Below are 24,873 nucleotides of genomic sequence, written 5' to 3' on the forward strand. Positions count from 1 at the left end.
TGATATTCGAACCCGCGACCATCCTGTACGGTGAATCAACCTGACCATTAAACCACCACTCAATTGTTTAAAAAAGTTAAAGTCAACATTAAAGCTGAATTTCATACTATAAGAAAGTAAAGTTTATTAGCTTTGAACTTCTATTTTGTTCTATATATTTATTTTTTTAGTATTGTTCATGCTATTTGGTGACCAATCGAATATGATAATATTCCTTAATCGACACTGAAATATTTGCTAACGTCTATGTTAAGATAATATTGGTGCACCATAGCATTATCAAAAGAAAAAAGGACAAAAAAGCTTTAAGGTTCGTTGTGGCTTTAAGCACAAAATGCAAATAAACCGTGAGATTTAACGAAAAAAGCATAAAGGGAGAAAAAGTATAAGTACATATGTCTAGTCGAGACTAATAATATAAGTATGAATGACAAATTTATGAACAGAGAAATTGATTTTTTTTTTTATAAAGTGAAATATCAATTGTTTAGTGTTCATCTCTTCAGAAAAACCTCATTAACAAGAAAAAGTATATCTTAGAAGTTAGAACCTTGATGACGACACTAAACTGCACATTAAGCGAGGCGAGCACTCAACACATTTTGAGTCTTGCTTTAGGGCTTAAGTGCGCCTTTGACAACACTAGTGCACCCACATACTTCATATACTGGGTTCGCCTCTGTGCAATATAGATGTAGTATAAGTGTTTTAAAATGTATTATGTTTTTAAAAAAAAAAAAAAAAGTGTATTATGTTTGTTAGGTAAGAAATCTGCACTAGATATATTATAATTATTATATCTGAATTTTTTTTTTATAAATCATAAATATTGTTTGAATATAAAATATCAATGTAATTTCCATAAAGCATTCTCTTATTATATAAGAGGGAGTAGAGGTACTAAGCAATCTCCTCCCCATCAACATGCCTGCTTCACCGGGGAGGGGCGTTTTCATTATTACCTATTTGGATAAGCTGTGTCAATTTCTACTGATGACGCGTTGATTGCAATTGTATATCCACGAATTTTATCAGATCTTTCTCGTGCTTTGGTCAATTTCATCCAAGGCTATACATAACACTAAATTGATAGTTTAGCTGATTAACTTCTTCGTTATCGTCATGTTCTTCTGCGTTTCATCGTGGTTAGTTTTCGATTTGTACTTTACTATTTCAATTTGGTTGATAGATTTTGTTTTTATTTTGCATCTTCGGTTGTGTTTTCCTGACTGCTAAGGCTCATCTGACTGCATTAGTCTGGTATAGCCTTAACAGTGATAAGTTTGCATGATTTTCATTTGACCACCAATTTAATTCTACATATTTAAATTTTGGGGGTTAAAAGGTGAATGATAGGAATGAGTTGAGATTGCAGGTTAAAAGTTTGACGAAAGTACTAAGCAAGCTTGAGTTGGTTAATTCGAAAATCATATGAATTTCATAGTCAAAAAATTAATCTTATGATCTACTTCTTCCTACAATCCAATCATTAATATGAGAATTTACAGTTACAGAAATTTAAAACTTCATTTAATAAAGAAGCTGAGAAGCTATTAGTCGTTCCATCTGTTGCTTCCAATTCAAAATTAAGTGACATTGTATCTGTCAAATGTTGCATCTATAGATGCAATTACATGACTAAATAGAATTGTTTGAATCCTTTCCTGGATTCTTTTTTTCATAGATATGTTTTTTGTTAAATTAAATTTTGGGCTTTATTTATTAATAGAAACAAAATTACACACCAAGGCAAGGCGGCCCAAATAAAAAAAACACAAAAAATGTCCTAAACCTAAAAATCAGCCCAATCTGCCCTAGCCCACCTAAAATTCTTGCATATAAATTCAATGTAGGGTTTCCCCTTTTCACCATTTTCTTTTCTTTCCTAAACTTACTTCCATCTGAGAATGCTGCCTCCTGGATTCAATCCATTTCTTCTTCTCTTACTTTTATGGATCATCAACAGTGTGTCTTTGCTCTTGCCGTTTATTTCTATCTTATCATCTTTCAAAAGTAAGTGCATGTCTTCCCTTTCCTGAATTTGAATCATTTCCTGTCTAATCTTTCCTTTGTGCATTTTAGTTGCGTTCTCTGGTAGATGATTGTTCTTCTGTTGTTTTTTCATAGATATGAAAATTATAGAACGTCGATCAAAAAGTAGGATTGTTCTAAGATATAACCAAGTGTGACGTTGATGCACTATATAAATTCTAATCAAGACATCAGGAAGCAAACTTCATACATATGATTTGAAATTTCAAGAAATTACCTTTGCCCATGTCGAAGACAAATGACATGCATACAAAAATACCACTCTATATCAGTGAGATCTTCTGGAGATAATGCTGCTAACGACCTTTTGTCCGGTGGTTGTAGGTCTTCTGCACTTTCACCTATTAAAAGAGAACTATAAAGTTCTCTCAATTGCTCAGTTCTTTGCAATCTCAGCTGATCTTCATTAACTTCCTCGGCCTGAACAGCCTTCCTGGTCTTGATATCCCCGTTATAGTACCCATCACTTCATTCCAACACCCTAGAAGATAATGTAACACCCCCAATTTAGGATAAGAAGTCCCACATCGGCAAAACACAAGCGGGATACAGCAAGTCTTACTCCCTAGTGACGCAAATTAAAGTCGTGTGGGCCTGGGCCCAAAGCAGACAATATCACTAGTGGGTTGGGCCGTTACAGAGGTCTCTCGGGCCTTGATGGTTTGGGATGTCCGTCGCAGCCAAGGCCTTGACTCGGGTAGTGACAAGAATGGTATCAGAGCCGCTCCTGTGTCAGCCCTGTTGATGTGGGCAAGAGTTCAAACTGCTTAGGCAAATCCTGGTAAGGCGGGACAAACCTCAGTCCTGAGTCTAGGTAAATTACATTCGGTGGGGCAAATCTTAGCGAGGACACTGAGTTCATAAATCTATCCTGAGTCTAGGAAAATCTCATTCGGTGGGGGGATAAACCTCAGTCCTGAGTCTAGGCAAATCTCATTCGGTGGGGAAACCTCAGCGAGGACGCTGAGTTCATAAGTTGTCCTGAGTCTAGGAAAATCTCATTTGGTGGGGCAAACTTCAACGAGAATGCTAAGTTCATAAGTTGGGGCCACATCTGCAAAACCCAAGAGGGGTGTTGGATATATAAGTAAGCAAACTTTACTCCTTAGTGACGTGTTTTAAAGTCGTGCGGGCCTGAGCCTAAAGCGGACAATATCACTAATGGATTGGGCCGTTACAGGGGTCTCTCGGGCCTTGGTGGTTTGGGATGCCCGTCGCGTTTAGAGCCCTGGCTCAGGTCGTGACAGATAATATCCTATATTTTAAAATAATATCCTGAAAACAAAATCCATATGAAACTTACTTCTATAAGGGATATGTAAGATACCCATATGAAACTTACTTCTATAAGGGATATGTAAGTACATATATCCACAAAATTTCTACACAACAAAAAGTCCGGTATACTAAACTTTTGTTATGTGTGAACTCTAAGTTAGAGCAAAATCACATTGGATCTATTGTTTGCAACTTTTTCTTGCATTTCTTCAATAGACTATTTTCACAATTTGAACAAAAATTTAAAAAAATAGATTTTCTCCAAAATCACTTTTGGCGAAAATACATTCATAAACACTTTTAAAAAGTTTGTCCAACATCAATTACTACCTCTGTAACAAACCTAGAAACGTGAACACTTGTCATCTTCTTAGTACGTGAACACTTGTCATCTTCTTAGTAGGTTTTGGGAGAGGCTACAGTTGAGGGAAAGGTCCAAGATGCTTTGGTAGAACTGTAGAAGTAATGTTTAAGAAAAACATTACTAGAAAAGTGCAGGGTTGTATTCACTTGAAATGAGCTTCCATGTTGCTATATGAAGATGGTGTTCAGATATAGAATACACCCTTCAATAATATCCCGTCGTGTATCAACTTTTGGTCTCACATTTAATTCAATCATATGATTTAATGCAATAATTATGGCCGAAAACTATTCAAAGTTGCAAGGATTGGTAAAAATGTAAAGGCGCAGCTATATATAGCTGCTTTCAGTAACTTCTTCTACAAACTTTGTCGATAGATTTCCATCTACATTAAAGGCATTTTATTAGTTGGAGCAATTACAACTGCTTTATAAAATATCTTTGACAAACTTTATTCACCTTGTTGGATGAATGTTTTTGTTAGTAATATGTGAACAAAGTTTGTCAAAGACATTTTATAAAGCAGTTGTAACTGCTCCAACTAATAAAATGCCTTTAATGCCGATTGGATATTGTCGACAAAGTTTGTAGAAGTTACTGGAAACAACTATATATAGTTGTGCCCTTATGTTACTTCTATAATTACCAAGCCTTACAACTTTGAATAATTTTTTATCATAATTATTGCACTTAGCCATAAGATTGAATTAAATACGCAACCAAAAGTTGACACACGACTGGATATTATTGAAGGGTGTTCCATATTTGAACACCATCCTCATGCAGCAACGTGGAAGCTCATTTCAAGTGAACACAACCCTGCGCTTTTCTAGTAATGTTCTTCTTAAACATTACTTCTAAAGTTCTATCAAAATATGTTGGACCTTTTCCTCAAATGTAGCCTCTCCCAAAACCTACTAAGAAGATGGCAAATGCTCACGTTTTTAGGTTTGTTACAGAGGTAGTAATTGTTGTTCTGACAAGCTTTTTAAAAATGTTTCTGAATGTATTTTCATCAAAAGTGCTTTTGAAAAAAGTATATATTTTAAAACTCTTGTTCAAGTTGTGAAAATAATCTCTTGCAAAAATGCAAGAAAAAACTGCACACAATAGATTCAGTGTGATTCTGCTTTAACTTGGAGTTCACGCGTAGGAGAATCTTAGTGCACCAGACTTTTAGGAATCAATTTAAGCCAATTTCGGATTAGTATAAAGTGGGGTATTTAAGGTCCTTTTTCGTAAAACAAATTTTTCAACATTTAGTAATTGCTAAAGTTGACGTTTTTGGCCTCTAGAAAACAACAACAATGAGATGAGTCAAACGAAAATGGCAACAAAATCGGATTCTACTTTCGTAACTTTATTATTTATTATTTTTGATTTTATGAAATTTATTTTTATAAATATTTGGATAAATGATATATTCGTGTTGATCTTCAAATGCTTAATAATTTTAAGAATAATATATTTTTTTTATGGTGATTATCTTGGTTCATTATTCTTGCATAAAGATCATATGCGGAATTTTCTTTCAAGTTATAAGATAATATGAGAAATTAAATTATTTACAAGTACGTATGTATACTTAAAAATTATCATAAATGAATATGAGATCGAGAGAACACGAGTTAGTGAATTCAATTTTCTCTATATGTGATATAAAAAGACATTTGATACATGTTTAAAGTGTGGGGGTGTTTGGCATGTGATTAGAAGCCAATATTAGACTTAGCATTATTTAATATATATATATATATATATATATATTTGAAGAGCATAAATTTGAGATAATATGCCTTAAATTTTAATTTTGATGGATATGTGATGTTGTGTGATGATTTATCAGTATGTTAATTGAAAGAAATAATAAAAATTATAAAAAAAAATTATTTTCACATTTAAAATGAAGGATCTTGAACAAATTGATACGACATATACGTCGGGTATCAAGATTAAACAAAAGTGGGGGAATTATATTGAGTTAATCTCGCTACATTAAGAAAAGAGTGTTGAATAAATTTAGTCACTTAAACATAAAAGAGATAAATATTCTATTTGGTCCTAGATCGAGTTAACTAATTATGATAAAAGAATTGTGGCTTAACTTGTATAAGCAAGCATTTTTGGAAGGGCTAGTAGCTGAATTCTTGATTTTCTTAAGGAAACTAAAAATTTATGAAAACCCAAGTTTTCTAGTATTTTATAAGGATATATCGATACAAATTAATACCGAATATGTGAAAAAAATAAATTTACCACATGATTGGTGTTTATCTTGGGAGGAAGTATAATTTCTTAAAATCATAAAATAGACTTGCATTAGTAGAAGCAAATAAAGGAGTTGAGCAGCTGAGAAATTATTAAGAGAATTCATTGATTTTGCAAATGTGAGCTCAAATTATGATAGTCAAGCCGCTCTAACTCAAGAATATAAAGATAATATAATGAAAAGTCAAAATGCATAAGTGGCTGACATGATTGTATGAGAAAGTTAATTCAAGATGGAAGAACTTCTATTGTATTGGTGGAGTCAAACGAATTTGACCAATCTATTTACTAAATCAATTAAAAGGAAGTTGTTGCATATATTTCAAGTTTGATTATGTTAAAACGTCTTAATTAGATCCATCAATAATGGCAATCCTATTCTACACTGGGAAATGAATAATTATGAATTCAAAGGGTAACAATAAGCTGTATACGTGCATGTTTCAGTGCTTAAGTAAGAGATACTATAGTACTGATTGTCATATATTGGTGGGTTGAATTCTAATACTCTTAATGAGGTTCAATTCGTGGAACAAATGTCTTAAATATGCAAAGACACTAAAAAAACTTCATCTATATGAATATAGAAGTGGTGTCGCTTCGATTGGGAGTTAGAGTTGTAGCACATGGTCATAAAAGTGAGAAGCATATTGAGTTGGAAGCAGGAATGAAATATTTATATGTGTAGTATCGTTGATGTTATCACAAGAAATAACATGTTTATGACTATTATGCTACGTGAAATTTCGATTTCATACTGTGATTCTAAGGAAATGTTCAAATCAAAAGATATATTACTTTATGCGTGAACATGATTTAATTTTTGTGTCCTAATTTATACTTAAAAACAAGTGAAGGATTGTTGAATTTGTATTTAAATTAAACTAATAATTACAAATTTATTTTTTAATAAAAAGGTGTCTTTTTAGAAAAGAAGTGTCCTTTTAAAAAAGGTGTCTTTTCGATGAAATATTGTGTCCTTTTATTCTTTGGTTACCTCATGTTTTATTCGAGTCTAACTTCTAGAATTTCTAACGTATATTTTACAACGTGAAAAGTTTTTACAATAATTTTTCAAAGAGTTCTTTTCTTCCCCCAAAGATCAAGTTCAAGTTCTTGCTTTCAATAGAATCTTCACTAATTGCTTAGTGCAGAAATTCATAAGCTCGTGATATCCGCTAAAACTATTTTCATTAAATCACATAGCAATCTCAAGACGAAAGAGAGAAAATATCATTTTTAAAAAAATATTTCGCGAGTATTTAAAATCTCAAATTCTATATTCGTTGTTCACATTGTCAAGTATTCATCTTTATGTTTTTCTTCATATATTTTGTGTTTTTAGAATATATTTTTCAAGAGTAATTTTATTTTGAGAAAAAAAAATATTAAAACCACCCTAAACTTGTTGGCGCAACTTACTTTAACACTTCAACTTTATAGGCAATTATTTATCTCCCTAAATAACTTTTGCGTGAATTATGTACCACCCTAAATATAAAATACCACTCTCATACGGAAGTGCATTACACGCGCCCATACATCAACGTCATGTTGGAATCATGCAAGAAAAGTGTGTGTACATATATATATATATATATATGTGTGTGTGTGTGTGTGTGTTTCAAAAAAATCTTCTTCAACCCCCGCCCCCCTTCCCTCATTTACAACCACCCACCCACCCCTTACATTATATATATAAATTAAAAGAAACATCTCTCACACCATTTTCTTTCTTTTTTAGACTAAATCATAGAAACTCAGTTCCCAAATCATAGAAATTCAATTTCCAAATAAAGTAAATCTCTAAAAAAAATAGTCATAACAATTAATTCAAGAACACCCCAATAAGCAAATTTCATAAAGATGAAGAAAACTCTACTATAAACGGTATAAAAAGTAACTTCAAGATTCAACTTTTAGCACAAATTTACCAATAAAATTGAATATTCATTACTAAAATCAAAACAAAAAGTCAATCAATAATAACAAAACAAAGATGAATTGGTTATACATTTTCAAAGATGGATTGGTTGTACATTTCCTCTTCTTCTTCTCAATAATGAATTTTGAAAAAGTGTATTAAAATTCATAACTTTTTCACATATATTTTCTTCTTTCTTGAAGAAATTGATAAAGTATAATAAAAGTGGAGGTGAAGGGTCAGAAGAAGGAGAAAGATAATTGGTGTGGGGGATGAAGGTGAATGAAGAAATATCAGAAGACGGGGTGGGGGTAAGGGGTGAGAAATGAGGGGGTGGACTGTATGAAGAAGATGGATGGTTCTCTTTTTTCTTATTTTATACACACATATATATATGTATGAAATAAAAGTGGGATCATTTTTTTTAATAAAATACATAATTTTTTTTTTTAAATGTCACGTCAGTATTATGGATAATATTAATTCACTTTAAAGTTATAAAGGGGTAAATAACTGGGGATCTTTTAAAAATAGCAGCATTTTGCTATAAAACCCATCTTTCATAGCCATATTTTACATAATTACCATTTATAGTCGTTGTATTCGATTTATGCCTGTTGTATTCGGTTTTACAGATAGTATGTATTCATATAAAATATGAATACAGTTCCTATTTAGTCGCGCCAAAAATGGAATTCAATATTTTTAAAACGATAAAAATCTCAATCACGCTTATCTTGTTGAACTGAATATTTTCTGGCATAACACTACCATTATCTTTTTTTATCTTTTTTATTTTTTGTGTTTTTCCCGTTTTTTCTTCTTCTTTTTTCTATTTTTTCCTACTTTTATTTTTTTTGTTTCTTTCTTTTTGTTTTTTTTTCCTTTTTTCTCTCTTTAATCTCTAATTTCTATTTCTCTTTGTTCTTTGATTTTTTTTATTTTCTTTTTTTTTTTTACTTATTTTCTTTATTATTTTTTTATTCTATTTTATATTTTTTGTATTTTCAAAAAATATGACTAGTCGAGCACAAGTCATGGATGATAACGTAAATACCACAATTGTTTATCATATTTTTAGTCACACCGTCATTTATATTTTTGTATTTATTGATACAACTGTATTTGTATTTTAAAGTTTGCACTTGTATTTATATTTTATAGTTTGAATTTGTATTTGTATTTGTATTTAATAGTTCACACTTGTATTTGTATTTGTTAGTTTGTGCTATCATTTATATTTTATATAATTCACACTTGTATTTTAAAGAACTATTTTGTATTTATATTTTATAATTGATCGCATATTATATTGGATTATATTTATATTATGGTTTTATTGTATTTATATATTTAGATTATATTTAATTTGGATTATACTTGTATTTGTATTCTATTTTCTTCATTACCTTTTTACTTTTAAGAAATTATTTTATATTTGTATTTGTAAGCTAATTGCATATTATATTTAGTCATGACTATGTACAATTTATCATTTGTATTTATATACAAACAAGTAAGTGCATTAATTGTATTTTCGTGATTCTAAAATATATAAATATGTAATGTATCATTTGATACAAATGTACCATTTTGTATTTGTTTATCAAAATTATCATTCATATTTGTAAATAAACAAATATCACTTGATACAAATACGATGACAAACAAATGAAACAAATGATTTTACAAATACAATATGTACTTGTATATATTGTATTTGTATAAAAATTTGAGTTGTATTTATTTGTATAAATAAATACAACTAGTATCAATAAATACAAACAAGTATTCGTAGAAAGAAAATCAATCGTTCCTTTTTAATAATTAAAAAATACAAATGATAGTTCACACTTGTATTTATATGTTATAGTTCGCATTTGTATTTGTATTTTCTAGTTCACACTTGTATTTATATGTTATAGTTCGCATTTGAATTTGTATTTTATAGTTTGTACTTGCATTTGTATGTTATAGTTCACATTTTTATTTGTATTTTATAGTTTGCACTTGTATTTGTGTTTGCTAGTTTGTACAAATGAAAAGGAGAAATATCGAAAAGAAAAAAAGAAGGAGAAAAATGAGAGAAAAAGAAGGAGAAAAAAATACAAAAAAGATGAAGAAAAAAAAGGAGAAAAATAACAAGAAAAAAAAAAGAAAAAGAAAAAAAAGACTAAAAATAAAAAGAAAAAAGAAAAAAGTGAAAAAAGAAAAAATAGACAGAAAGCAACCAAAAAAGGAAAAGAAAAACTGAAGAAAAAAAATGAAAAAAGAAAAAAAAGAAGAGAATAATAGAAAATGGAAAAAGAGAAAATACATGAGAAAGACTATGAATTGTAATTAGGAATAATTAGTAGGTAAGAGGGGCTATGAATTATAATTAATTAAAAATTACGCTTTAAGTGGTAATAAAAGCCCAATAATACAAATTATAAAAATAAATTGTATTATATAGACAAATTCATATAGACAAATTTAGGGGGGAAAAGTACAATGTACTTTTATTTTACCCAAAAAATTTACGTGCACTCACAACATGGGCAACACGTGGCTATACAATAATGCACCATCCGTTGAACCACCTCTCTCATCCAAGGTCACGACAGCTAGGGCTGGTAACGGAACAGGAACTTTCCGTTTCGTTCCGATAATGACTTTTTCGATTGATTTTCGGTACCGATAACGACACGGTCCGATTGGTTCCAGTTTATCAGTACCCAATGGTTCGGAATATGATACCGGTCCAGACCTATAAAAAATTTCGGTATTTTCGATTCCGGTACCGATTGACCGATTTTTGTTCCGTAATGTTTAAATTTCAACCCTTTTTGAAAAAAAAAAAAAAAAACTTGGTTTGCAACGCCCCTTTTGGCCCTTGCTTTTCCCCCATTATTCCCCCCCCCCCCCCCCCCCCCCCACCTTCCAATCACCACCCACCACCCTTTAAAATTTTTACTATAAATATACTTCATTTCAATCATTTTTTTCACACAAATATTATCAATTTTCATACTCTCTCTTAATATTCTCTCAAATTCTCTCTAAATATTTCTAGTTTTATTATATTAGTTGAACACTTAAAGTTAAGGATTCATTTATTATATTAGTTGGAGTTGAAGATTTTTTGAAGATATTACAAGCTTCAATTATCATCTTTTAATTCCGACATTTGTTATACATCTGCTTTTACACAGGCGTTCGGTATATTCGTTCCAACTTTAATCTCTTTTTATTTACGTTAATTATCTATATTTTAAATTTTTAGTATCTACATTTATTTACGAACATCTATTTGTATTGCTTGTTTTAATATTTTATTTTAAATTATGGATTTTGAAAAAAATAGTAGTAGTAAAAAATCAATTTTTGGTAAGGTCTTTCGTAGATTACCGCCTAGATTTAATGAAACTTCATTATCACAACCTAGTGATTTTGATGTTGGTATCAGTATGGAATTAGATAATGAGACCCTGAATAAGCGTTATAATAATTTTGAGGAAGACTTACCAGAGGAAGATGATATAGAAGAACAAGAATTAGGTGATACCCCTACCCCTACTAGTCCGGTTACGGAATTACCAGAACACGATGAAGAAATGCCCCCTTTACCGAAATTTACGAGGGCCAAAGGTACCGAATGTACTAAAAGGTCTTTAGTTTGAAAATTTATGGAGTATGATAGGGTAAAAAGTACTGCTACTTGCAATAAATGCAAGAATGTTTTTAAACAATTGACTGGGGGAAAAAATGGTGGGACAGGATTGCTAACTTCGCATTTGATGAGATGTAATAAAGAATTTATTCGTCTAAAAAATGAGGCTAAGGCAAAAAAAGATGGTACAACATTTGTACATGAATCTGTAGGAGGTAATATGGTTCAAACGCGTTTAGACATGTTTAACCCAGCTGAAGCAAGTTCATCCTCGACATATAGTGAAGATGTAGATAGAGAAGAACTAGCGAAAATGGTTGTTGTTATGGATTTGCCTTTTAGTTTTCTTTCGTATCCCGATTTTATTCATTATATTCAACGAGTATATAATTCCTCTTTTAAAGGTTTTTCACGAAATACAATTAAAAATGATATTTTTAAATTTCAAGCTGAACATTGTCATTTTCTTCGTTGCTTCTTTGATAAATTTGATGGTAGAATATCTGTTACTTCTGATATGGGTACTAGTGTTGTCGGTAATGATTATTTTACTCTCACGGCTCATTGAATTGATCACGATTGGAACATGCAAAAAAGAATTATTTCTTATAAATATGTCGATGAGTCTAAAACAGGTATGCATATAGCTAGTACAATAGCGGAGAGCATGAAATATTTTAGATTTATTGGTAAACCTATGGCATGCACATTAGATAATGCTTCTAATAATTTGAAAGCTATTGACGAGTTAAAAACTAGATTATATTTAATGTATCAAGATCATTTTTATGTTAGATGTTCTGCACATATTTAAAATTTAATAGTACATGATGGTATTCATTTGTTTGGAAATGGTTGTTTTAAAGTGCGAATTGCTTGTAGTTCTATGTTTAAAAAAAAAAGCTGTAATGGATGATTTTAAACGTAAATGTGAACAATGTGGCCTTCCATATAGAAAAATTCCAAAAGAAATTCCTACTGGATGGAATTCTTTGTTTCAAATGTTTGAAGTTGTTGTTATGTATCGTAAACCTATACAATTAGTTTATAATTCTTGTAATAAGGATGTTAATTTAATGCTAGATGAAGATGATTGTACTGAAGTAGAAGAACTTTGTAAATTTTTGAAAACTTTTTATCAAGCTACGAACACAGTATCTGCTCAATATACTCCAACTATTTGTTCTGTTTTAGTAACTATTACTGTTATTTCTAAAGTACTTGTTGAATATGAAAAAATATGTCCTAACAAAGAGGCAATTGAAGCTATGATTGAAATTTTTTTAAAATATTATTTTCCTATTCAACAAATTCTTTTAACAACTAATTTATTAAACCAATTTTATAAAAAACATGGTACAGTGATGTTGGTTAGAAAATTATACAACAATTTAGAAATTGGACTTCATGAAAATCCATCATTTGAAACTTGTTGTGCTAGCATAGTATCTACAGCTAGGAGTTTATATAACTTGTATCAAGTTATGGAATAAAGTATTGGGCCGATTGAACCTCCTACTTCTAGACGTAGATATAATGATTTAGATGGCGAGATGGGTGAAGAACTTGGACTTCAATGTTGTAGGAGTAATGATTTTGATTCGTATCTTTCGCAGGACCGGAAAAATATTAGAGATGAAACTGGAAAACAACAACTTTTATCGTGGTGGAAGACTCGGATCAGACAATTTCCAAAACTTTCAAGGATGGTTCGAGATTTGTTATCAGCTCAAGCTTCTTCTGTTGCTTCGGAGCAAGCTTTCAGCGCAGGAAGGTTTATAATAGGAGATCATCGGTATTCGTTAGCAAGGGATTGTTTGGCGATTTCGGCATTATTTAGAGATTGGATCAATGCCGAACGAAGAAATTTTGGGCTCCCCAAATTACCGCCCGATATTGAAGACGAATAGATGAAATTTTTGAGGAAAATAGTGATGATGGAATGGAAGCAATGGAGGAACAAGTATTTAAGTTTATAAAGTTAGAAAAAATTTTAACTTCTTAAACTTACTAAAAATATTATATTCTCTTAACATATATTTTTTAAGTTAAAATTTAAAACCTTTTACAATAATTAATACTTAAACTTATTATAAAAAAGTTAATAAATTATATAAACTATATAAGTTAAATATATATATATATATATATATATATATAACTTATATATTAATCCCATTAAGTTATAATTTAAATTAAAACTTAAAAATCAAAAAAATAAAAAAATAAAACTAGTACCACCGGCAATATTCTGGTAACGTTCCGGTATCGCTTCGGTCCATTTCGGTTCCACACCAGTAGCTATCAGACCGGTCCGAACAAGGGAAATTTTTTGATATTTCGGTTCCGGTAACTCCGGTTCCGGCGATATGAAACGGTAATGAGGTTCCGGTACCATTCCGAATCCGGTCAAACCGGTCCGACGGTTCCGGTTCCGGTCCGTTGACAGCCTTAACGACAGCTCCTTACAGTAATGATTGAGGTTGCTAAGTGAAAGTGTTTTCATAGTATTGGGTTGAGAATACAACACAAAATTCAAGGCAGAATCTATAAAATGAGGGAAACTCAACTACTAAGGAGTCGTTTAGTTGGGAAACAAGTTATGCTGGGACTAGTTATAATGAGATTACTTGTTCTGGTGTTATTTTTTAGTGGTTGTTTGGTTTATGGTATTAAAAATAATATGCATTGAATTCATTTTAAGAATAGATTATTTGTTTACAAAAATACCCTTTATCTTATTAGTTTAATAATTACTTTTAGGAAAATTGTATTGATAAGGAAAACTTTGATTACATACATTAAAATACAAGTTCTATTATATCATAGAAACAAATTCCACACAAATGTTGGAAGTTTCAAAAGTGGAGGCTCCAGAACTTGAGGTGAGTTTACTTTGATGCTCAATTGATATTGTGGTTGTCTTGATTGCTATGTCATTTCAATTTTTCATTCCTTGAATAATAGTTCTGTCTTTGGTTGAAAGTATAAATTCACTAGTGAGTATAACTGGTTTGTGAAGTTTGATTCATGTTCCCGCACAAATACATTGGACTGCAAGCATTATTATTATTTAGGTTTGTATAAGAGAAAAGTATGGATATATAGACCACGTGGGGTGATGCCACATGTTGAATAAAAGCCAACATGTGTACGAAAAATAAGAGAGCTGAATGCATGAGATTACAACACATATGTTTAAAATGCAAGTGATAGAAATTTTAATATGAAATATAAGTTTTTAAAATAGCTAAAATTGTAACCGGTTAGATTTGTACAACTCATAATAGTTTCAATATTAATAATTTCTTCTCACCATTCTATACACTAACGTTAGAATAGATGAGAAGAAATTATTAATATTTTTATTTCTATTGAAAAATTAAATTAGAGATTTCTTGATGCTCAACCCACGTCAATGATCATTAAATCACACCCTTGAGTGCTGAATAAGTTACTCTTTTACTATTATTGGACCATCCCTTACTACTAAAAGTAAAATGAAAAGAACAAAAAAGGGCTCAAATATATGTTATCGAATTACTAAAAATGGCTTATTTATACTATTCTTATAAGTTTGACTTATTTATGTCACTGCTTTTAAAAATTTGGCTCATCTATACCACTGTCATTTTAGAAAGTTCATTCGTGTCATTATTTTGTAACTGTGATTTTTACTGTAAAAATAATTTTTGTTACGTGCCTTCTTATTAGTGGTCCACATTACCAAATTCAAATCAATCAGTATTACTTGAAATTAAAAAAAAAAAACTAAAAATCAAATCCATTAAGATAAAATTTGATCCACAAGCTTAAAATAAAAATTATACTTATTAAAAATAAAAATCGAAATAATTAAAAAAAATTAAACTCATTAGTTGTGTGAAATTTTATTTTAATGAATATGATTTATTATTTTAATTTAAGTAATATTGGTTAATTCAGATTTAGTGGCGTGGACCTCTAATAAGAGATCATGACAAAAATAATTTTATAAAATTATTGTTATAAAATAATATCACAAATAATTTTTTCTGTAATGACATTGATATATATGAGCCAAAATTATAACGAATGACATAATTATGTCATTTTTAATAGTTAAATGATATGTAAGCCTTTTCCCTAAATTTTATATTGAGCTTCTAAAACTACAAAAAGACTTCGGCGTAGATCAAAGCAAAAAAACAAAGTAAAATTTGGGGACCAAATGGAAGTATTTCTATAATATAGGGTTGAAAATATAACACAAAGAAAGAAGAAAAAGAAAATCAAAAGTACCCCAAAAATATAACACACAAAATCCAAAGCTAAATCTGAAAAAGGAGCGAAACTCAACTACTACTCTCAGGTACTGAAATCAGTCAGAAATTTTGCAGTAACTGTTATTCAAATGTGTGCCAATTTACTATCATCCACTCCATTTTCCACTATTATTGCTCCTTCCGACTTCACTCGTTCCCTTCCTCTAACTCACTCTGCTCGGCTACAACTCAGTTCCTTCACTCGGTACCCATCAGGTTTCAAATTAGCAACTTATCGTCCCTTAAATCTTCGGTTTTCCTCAACAATGGCGCTTCAGAATCAGTGTGAAAACTCTTCTTGTTCTCAGGTTTTATTCCCTTTAAAATAATATACATAAATGTTTTATTAGCAATGTAGATTTGTATTGCTTCACCAGAGTTAATTTGACTATTTTTTGAGGCTACATGGAATTAGATTAATTTGATGTTTTAAAATTAAAATTTTAGATGTCTGAAAACTATATGAGGAATATTATAAGTTGCGATTTTTCTCTCATATTAATATGATTAAAAAAATACATCTTGAAGTATGTTGGTCAAAAGTTCATGCAGTTTGACTCTTAAGAAGCGAAACATGACAGGTAAAAAAATGAACAGGAGTGGTAATGTAACGTTTTAAACAATATGAAAAATCTCTGTTCTCAGGTGTTATTCCCTTTAAAATGATATAGATAGTTTTATTAGCAATGTAGAATTCTATTGCTTCACGATAGTTAATTTGACTAATTTTTGAGGTTACGTGGAATTAGATTAATTTGAAGTTTTAAAATAAAAAATTTTAGGTGTTTGAAAACTATATGAATAATATTATAAGTTGCAATTTTCTTCTCCCATATTAATATGATTAAAAAAAATACATCTTGAAGTGTTGGTCAAAAGGTCATGCAGTTTGACTCTTGAGAAGCGAAACATGACGGCTAAAAATGAACAAGAGTGGTGATGTAACGTTTTAAACTTGAATCAGAAAGATATAATAGTGATGATGGATTTTGCGTCGGCATGGGCGGAGCCACCTATATTAAACGGTGGTTAGGTACACACCCTTTGTCGGAAAATTATGTTGTGTATATATGCTAAATGTTAGTTATTATGAGTGTGTATTTCACACCCTTAATGCAATTGCAAAGAAAATTTGCACACTCTTCGTCAAATTCCTGGCTCCGCCATTGTCAGCGTGGGGACTATTATCATTGCTCTCTGTCCGAATTTACGTGATGGTGTTTGATTAGATACAAAGTTTAGGAATGGAAAAGAAGTCTTTTGAAATTTGTAGTTTAAAATAAGACAGAGATATTTGTTTGGCTATAAATCATTTTATTAAGGGTACGATGAGAAGTTTTGAGTTTAATAGTTACTAAATATTAGAATGTGTCATTTTTTTTAGGATTGATTAATAAGGTGAGAGTGTCACATAAATTGGGATGGAGGGAGTATTTTTTTTATATTTGTAATGTAAGAGTTCTTGGTATAGGGCCGAATGTAGCTTCAAGGTGACGGGTTCATCTGAACCCATTACTTTTCATGCGGAGTATAAATTTATGTGTTAAAGTTCACTAACATTGCAGTAAATAGTGTAAATGAACCAATAACTTTTAAGATATATTGAGTTCAATGCCAAGAACCTCAAAAATTGGACCCATAGAGCGTAAATCCCGGATCGACCTCTGCCTTGGTGCTTAGATTTTCACAGTTGCAGGATAGTCTGTTCTACAGCAGAGCATTTTGGGTTACCAAATCAATAATTGCTTGGAATGTGGGTGGTGGAGAGGATGAATGCTACTTATATGCTAGTAGAAAGGCTGCATTATGTGTTGATGATGATGGAATTCAAGGTGTGTACTCTAGGTAGCATCTCGGGTGCTCCGTTCATGATATTAATAATATCTGATCCTAAACTTTTTCTGTACATAACAGGCCATGATGTGAAAATCAAACTTGAAAGGACAAATTACGGACTTCCACAGCAGGTGAATTGTTGAGACCATGATGGGGTTCTTAAGTTGTTGGAAGGAATCTTTCTTCTGATTGATGCAACAATAGAGTAAATTTATGCGTGTTCTTTTGTTTTATGCGTGTTCTTTTGTTTCCTTATATCTTTTCCTGATTTAGGTAATTGAAAAATTTCCTCATATTCGAGATTATGCAGCATTTGAAGTCCCTAAAACTCTGGACTTTCAAAGCTTAGTCAAATGCCAATTAGCTGTTGGCATCTTCAACTGTAAGTAGTTCCCCTCTTTTTGCTTTTCTATCACTTGAGGGAGTCTGAGACGGCACTTACTAGGAACCACACCTCCACATTTCTCTTTACTTGAGATGATATTTTTCCATCTAATGCATTATGGTGTATAGTTTTCCATTCACCCTAGAGGTTCAGATATGACTTTTACGAGCATTTCTCATTCATGTACTTAAGAAAATGACACATTCATATCTGGTGGTAGACCTCATTTTTGATGAACCTGAGTTCAGGTTCTGTAGTATGCTCATAATTCAGGGAAATCTAGTGCATATGGTGGTGATTATTGAAATATAATGCTATTTTAAATTGTCAGTAGCAAACATAAACATTCGAGCAGTTCTTTCTTGCTTTAACACTTCTACGTTTCTCCTTCAATTGTTTGTCTCGATTTGAGACTTCAGTACCTTTTTATTCTCTAGGTTAGCTGATTTAACAGCCTTTTTTTCTGTATCACACACTGCGTAAGCATGTCTAATGTTTGGCAAAAATGGGTTTATGTTGTTTGTAGCTGATGGAAAATGTGCAAGTGCTACTGGATTGCAGTTACCTGGTATTCTCGATGAGTTATTCTCCTATACTGGGCCCCTTGGTGCTATTTTTGCTACTGAAGCTGTCTCTCTCTACCTTTGGGCACCAACTGCTCAAGTGTGTTCTGTTCTTTTGTCTTATAGATTTTCCTGCTAAGATGCTAAGATTATGCTTTTGTTCTTCTATTTACTGAGATTGAGGGATCAATTGTGTTATTTCACTAACCTACTGTTTCTGATTACGCCTACCAAACCAGGCAGTGCAAGCTCTCATTTATAAGAGTCCATCAGAGGTTGATCCAGTAGAAATTGTTCAGCTCAAGGAGTTAGATGGTGTTTGGAGTGCTAAGGGACCAAGGCATTGGGAGGGTTGTTACTATGTTTACGAAGTGTCTGTTTACCATCCTAGCACCTTGCGGATTGAGAAATGTGTTAGCAATGATCCATATGCTAGAGGGTATGCTGATCTGTTTTCATCACTTGCTCTTAAATAAATTGGTTTTCACTGATTGTAACCTGCTGCTTCCTTAGTGCAACTATTACTGTATCTAATGCCTGTTCTCTACATTCACCTTCTTGCTTTGTATGGTCAGTCTCTCTGCTGATGGCAAGCGGACATTATTAGTTAATCTTGATTCTGATGATGTAAAACCTGAAGGATGGGATAATCTACAACACGAGAAGCCAAAACTTCTTTCCTTTTCTGATTTCAGCATTTATGAGCTTCATGTTAGAGATTTCAGGTGATAATTGATCTTGTTAATGTTGAATTCTTATTAGAAGCATCTTAATGAATATTTGTTAACATTCGTTCCTTGATGATAATAATGAGTTGTAACTGTATAATTATTAGTCAATAGTTGTTGTTATTAAGAAGCCCTGTGCATTGTGTGTTCAAATTTCACTGCATCCCACCAGCATTACCTTTCTTTTTTGTTCCTGCAACATGGATATGGTTATTTACTCATTTCCTTTGATAACATTTTTCAAGAAGTTCACTTTACTAAGAAAAGACTTGCAATTCATATATAATCAAAATGCATTTTTGTGCACTACTGTTGTTTTTGATTAACTTATCTTTTCCTGTGATTTTAACTTTGCCAGCGCCAATGACCCTACTGTGCCTCATGAATTTCAGGGTGGTTATCTCGCCTTCACGTTGCAGGTAGCTTTACTTTTCTATTTGATTTGTCTATATAGGTGTGACGTTTTTGGGGCCAGATTTCTAACCTTTAATCAGTAGGTGTATTGAGCAATGATATTTCATGTCTTCATTTGCTTCTTACCCCTTATTGAGATTGAGCTATGTAGAAGGTGAACTTACATTGGACTCCAACTCACAGGTATACTAAGTGTGTTTAGGACATAAAATGCAATTTAAAATGATAGGAAAAGGACTGTTATAGTATTGTACCTGATACCCTTGTAGTGTGCGATGGGATTGTGGTTCTAGAGGGGAAAACTATTGAGGTACATCTATTTGGTAAATGTTTAGGAGCAGGGTGATGCAGCCAATGATGGACGGTAGCTGGAGAAAAGGTATCTAGATTGATAACACTAATCTGATGGTGTGTTTGAGGTTTGAAATGAGCATGCGCACACACACGTACACAAGCACACAAACACCGAGAGATACACTTCTCGAAAAGAAACTAGTTCTCTCATTCTTGTTAATAAATTTGCCTGACGAACTTTCCTGAGAAATGATTAATTTCTCACTTTCACCGGAAAGCATATTAGCTCCCTCATTCTTTCATTGAACCCACAGGCCTGAGTGAAATGTTCACGAATATTATAATGGAGTTATCAGTAAGAGGCACACATTCAAAATTATTACTGTCTAATGTACTATTTGTGACAAGCCATTAATGACAAAGTTACTCAATTATAGCAATAATTATGCACAAAGGTTGCTCTTTCACCAGAGACAACTAGACCTAAGACAAAACCTGAAGAGTCTGAACCTTCCAACCTGGGCTTGGTCTTATAAGCCGTTGTCAACACTTTTTCAGAAAGAAAACTTGGAGTTCTTTAAACTAACAGTGCAAATAAGTGTCTCATTTTAGGCTTCACCACCTAGCTTATCATAATAGATTGTCCCCAATTTGGTATCCTGATGGTGCATTTGAATCTTGATAACTAGTCTGGCATCAGATTGCAAGTCAAACAAGTGTCACACATTCATTCTGTTCCTTCATTTATTTATGCATTATGCTTGTAGCAGCATTTTTCTGGTGTTGTTAGCAAGTATCCACGACCAGGTTTTAACTTCTGTATTAGCTATGTGATTTTGTGTTTGTTATACAAGATTTTGATTAATGGGTAATTGAAACATCTAATTAAGCACCCACAGTTGACACCATCACACAATGCATTAGGAAGTTTTCTAGAACAAAAGCGCTGAACTTAGTGGCATTGAATATGTCTCATAACTCATAAGCATGTGGCCTTGATCTCATTCTTCTTGAAGGACTCAGCTGGTGTCCAACATTTGAAAAAATTATCAAGTGCTGGTGTCACTCATGTCCATCTGCTGCCAACCTTTCAATTTGCTGGTGTGGAAGATGAGAAAGATAAATGGAAGCATATAGGTAAAACACTTCAACCTTCTTTTTGTTTTTTCAGCTTGGAGAGGGAGCTTTCCATTAAGGTTTCTTAGTATTTCCATTATCTTCTTTATTGTCAGCACGAATTATAAAATGAAGCTGAAGTTGGTAATTTGAAAATAAACCAATATAAAAAAACGAGGGATTTACTTCTCTGCTGTTTTGTCACATTCTGCCATGACAAGGGTGGATAACAAACCAAAAAAATAAATATTCAAATTAGTTTAATGCCACTTCTGTTCTAGATTTTATTGGGAAGGCTGTCAATTGCCTTTTTGAGTTTGTGTCGGGATCTCATCTCATTTGTATTTGTTTCATGATCTCTGATGTGATGTCTTTATCAGATATCGAGATACTCAACTCTTTTCCACCAGATTCTGAGGAGCAGCAGGCTCTTATCACATCCATACAAGATGAAGATGGCTATAATTGGGGGTGAGATACTGTGATTAGAGTTACAAATTGTATCTGAGCTGATTGTAGTTTCCTGGCCAGTGTGTGAAAATTGAATTGTTGGCTGCCTAAGAAAAGGTATAATCCTGTTCTGTGGGGAGTCCCAAAGGGAAGCTACGCAAGTAATGCAAATGGTCCTTGTCGTATCGTTGAGTTTCGGAAGATGGTGCAGGTAAATCTTCTTTTATCTAAAGATCCAACTTTGTCGTGCGTTCTTATGTTTATACTAAATAGATCATCAACCTTTCTATTATACTGAATAGACCATCAACCTATATTGTTTAATTCCTTGGTGCCACTCTAAGGCTTAATTGGTTTACAGGCACTTAATCGTATTGGTCTACGTGTTGTATTAGATGTTGTTTACAATCACTTAAATGCAAGTGGACACATTGATGACTTTTCTGTTCTAGACAAGGTGACGGAATTATTTTGTTCTACCTCATTAAACTTTATGTTCATAGCCTCATAATAAACTTGCTCTCCTTAAACATATTTTGTATTTCCTCTGCTATCAACAGATTGTTCCAGGTTACTTTCTAAGGAGAAATGTTGATGGTGGAATTGAACATAGCACATGTGTAAACAATACTGCCAGTGAACATTTCATGGTTGAGCGCTTAATTCTTGACGACCTCAAGTGCTGGGCAGTTGATTATAAGGTATGTTTCCTTCCACTCTCGAACGCAATTCCTATGCTATGGGAATTGTAGAGCATAATTTTTTTCTTCTGTTTTAAGATTTCTTCTTGTTTGTTTGGTGGAATACTCTGGTTAAAGTTATGGCCTGTGTAGTCATATTTTAGGGACACTGAGAAAGCATGTAGTTTATTAAGCAACTTGACTTTGTTGTTTTAGTATTTTATGAGATCCACAATTTTATGTTAACATTCTAGCTTGTTTTTTTAAAGATAAAGGAGATTGTCAAATGTAGTTGTTATCAAAGGCCTTTTGAAATGAAAAGATAGGGAAATGGATGTGGATTGCTAGACCAATTTGATTTGTGGGAAGTCTGAAGCTAGGTACTCTTACATTGAATATCGTTATCCAACTGTAACCATAAAAGCTCTGATCTACTTCTCCATTACAAGCATTGAGAGTAGGAGCACCTTCAGATTTGTCACTGTAGGAGTTTTAATGATGAGAAGCTTTAGTTTTGAAGTTTGGCATTGAAAAATTATAGTAATGGATATATGTCACGATTGAGTCTTGCACATGGTGTTCATTGATCTTGAGAAGGCATACGACAAAGTTCCTAGGGAGATTTTGTGGAGGTGCTTGGAGGCTAGGGGGTGCCCATGGTATACACTAGGTCGATCTAGGATATGTACGATGGTGCGAAGACTCGTGTGAAGACGGTAGGAGGAGATTCAGAGCACTTTCCTGTTTTGATAGATTTGAATCAGGGATTGACTCTTAGTTCGTTTTTATTTGCCTTGGTGATAGATGTTTTGACGCGACGTATTCAAGGAGAGGTACCTTGGTGTATGTTATCTACTAATTGACGAGACTCGGGGTGGAGTTAATGATAAATTGGAGGTTTGGAGACAGACCCTTGAGTCTAAAGGTTTTAGGTTGAGTGTTATAGACTCATTCGTCGGTAAGGTTTATGCAAGGCGGGGCCCTCAAGCTGAGAAGGAAAGAAACAACAAAGAGGATTTGTAGATTTATGCAGCCTTCAGATTTTGTGGGCATTAAAAATTAGACAGTAGTTTAGTTTTACTAGAATTCTTATGTTAAATAGATTTTCCATGTTAGTAGTTTCCTTAAATATGTTGTAATAGAATTCTATATGAGGAGGAGATGTAATAGACAAAAGGTAGGAATTTACATAAAAAATAACTAGAGATCTGGGTCTCTCTCTAACGAGTCCTAAGGTTGTAAGCTCCCTTTTAACGAGTCTATTGTTTATTAAAAATTGGTCGCTCACGAAATAAGAACAAGGAGAAGGATCTATTAAGCACAGACTTCTTAGTGAATCGCCCGGTGACAAGATCCATATCGCGTGGTCGTAATAACTTGGTATCAGAGCCAAACATCATGGGCGATACTAGTAAACGTGAATGGTTACAGGCTCTCCTTCAAGAGGCGCAGTCTACGAATGAAGCACGGATTACAGAAGCAGTGGCACAATCTGAATCAAGGATGGTTGCTTAATTGGAACAATTTGAATCAAGGATGGTTTCTCAATTGGAACAGTTATCGTTACAATTGCAGTAGTTCATTGTGGGGTTTAGCAAGATTCAAGGAAGAGATTCTGAGGCAGGAGTGAGTAGCAATACAGGTAAACAACCCTACAAACTCGAAAATAGATCCAATCAATTGACAGGAAATAATAAAGTGCCAAGATACACAAAGATGGATTTCCCTACCTTTGATGGATTTGAGGACCCATTAATTTGGCTACATCGATGTGAGAAATTCTTCTCCAATCAGAGAACAAATGAAACTGATAAGGTGGGATTGGTCGCATTCCATCTTCTAGGTGAGGCACAATTATGATATCATCAGGTTGAACAAGATAATTAGTCAGTTGACTGGTCGGAATTCAAAGAATATTGTACTCTCGAATTTGGGCCTCCGTTGGGAAGTAATCCATTAGGTGATTCAGTTAACTTGAGGCAAACGGGCTCAGTTGAAGAATACCAGTGTCAATTTCAAAAACGGTTAGCCAGGGCCAGCAAGTATGTTCTCATAGACCAACAAGTTAGTCTCTTCACTGCCGGACTGACTGATTCTATTGGTCTCGATGTTGAGATGCAGATTCCACCAGATTTGGTTCATACCATGAATTTAGCCCGTGCATTTGAGAAGAAACAAAAGGTAATTTGGGCAACATCCTTTCGAAAGGAGAATTGGCAAGGGACTAAAGGCTATTTGAATACTGCTGCAACTTCAACAGTTCCAACTCCTAAGAGCAGCAACACACTAAGTGGTAATAGTGAATCAAAATTTTTAAGTTCATCCGCTCCTTTTATAAAAAAAATTGACAAGGGCTGAGATGGCGGAAAGAAGGGCGAAGGGATTGTGTTATAATTGTGATGAACTATAATCAATTAGGCATCAATGTAAGAAGTTGTTTTGGTTGGAAGTAGTTGATCCAGATGATGAAAATCCTGACCAGAAAGATATTCAAGAACCTGAAATTTCCTTGCTTGCCATCACGGGACAGAAGAGCACAAAAACAATACAGTTACGAGCACTCAT

General features: G+C 32.7%; 1 protein-coding gene and 1 long non-coding RNA gene across 4 annotated transcripts in view; both read left to right on the forward strand.

Moving 5' to 3' along the window:
• Positions 1-1,643: 1,643 nt before the first annotated feature.
• Positions 1,644-13,352, forward strand: LOC107849959. Its single transcript, XR_001668352.2, has 2 exons — positions 1,644-2,013; positions 13,155-13,352. It is a non-coding gene; the product is annotated as an uncharacterized LOC107849959 (long non-coding RNA).
• A 2,441-nt stretch (positions 13,353-15,793) lies between these two features.
• LOC107850428 (pullulanase 1, chloroplastic) overlaps positions 15,794-24,873 on the forward strand; it is a 46,359-nt gene continuing 37,279 nt past the window's right edge. For 2 of the 3 annotated variants that reach the window (XM_016694942.2, XM_016694944.2), the window contains exons 1-13: positions 15,794-16,150; positions 17,533-17,674; positions 17,757-17,809; positions 17,952-18,060; positions 18,590-18,726; positions 18,866-19,065; positions 19,202-19,351; positions 19,713-19,773; positions 21,079-21,199; positions 21,559-21,649; positions 21,746-21,839; positions 21,990-22,085; positions 22,189-22,329. In XM_016694942.2, the coding sequence (XP_016550428.1) occupies positions 15,932-16,150; positions 17,533-17,674; positions 17,757-17,809; positions 17,952-18,060; positions 18,590-18,726; positions 18,866-19,065; positions 19,202-19,351; positions 19,713-19,773; positions 21,079-21,199; positions 21,559-21,649; positions 21,746-21,839; positions 21,990-22,085; positions 22,189-22,329 (1,614 nt within the window). In that variant the 5' untranslated portion in view covers positions 15,794-15,931. The remainder of the gene's footprint in view (positions 16,151-17,532; positions 17,675-17,756; positions 17,810-17,951; positions 18,061-18,589; positions 18,727-18,865; positions 19,066-19,201; positions 19,352-19,712; positions 19,774-21,078; positions 21,200-21,558; positions 21,650-21,745; positions 21,840-21,989; positions 22,086-22,188; positions 22,330-24,873) is intronic. The other variant, XM_016694946.2, reaches the window with a different exon arrangement.

The sequence above is a fragment of the Capsicum annuum genome, chromosome 12 (genome assembly GCF_002878395.1).
Source record: "Capsicum annuum cultivar UCD-10X-F1 chromosome 12, UCD10Xv1.1, whole genome shotgun sequence".
Classification (NCBI taxonomy): Eukaryota; Viridiplantae; Streptophyta; class Magnoliopsida; order Solanales; family Solanaceae; genus Capsicum; species Capsicum annuum.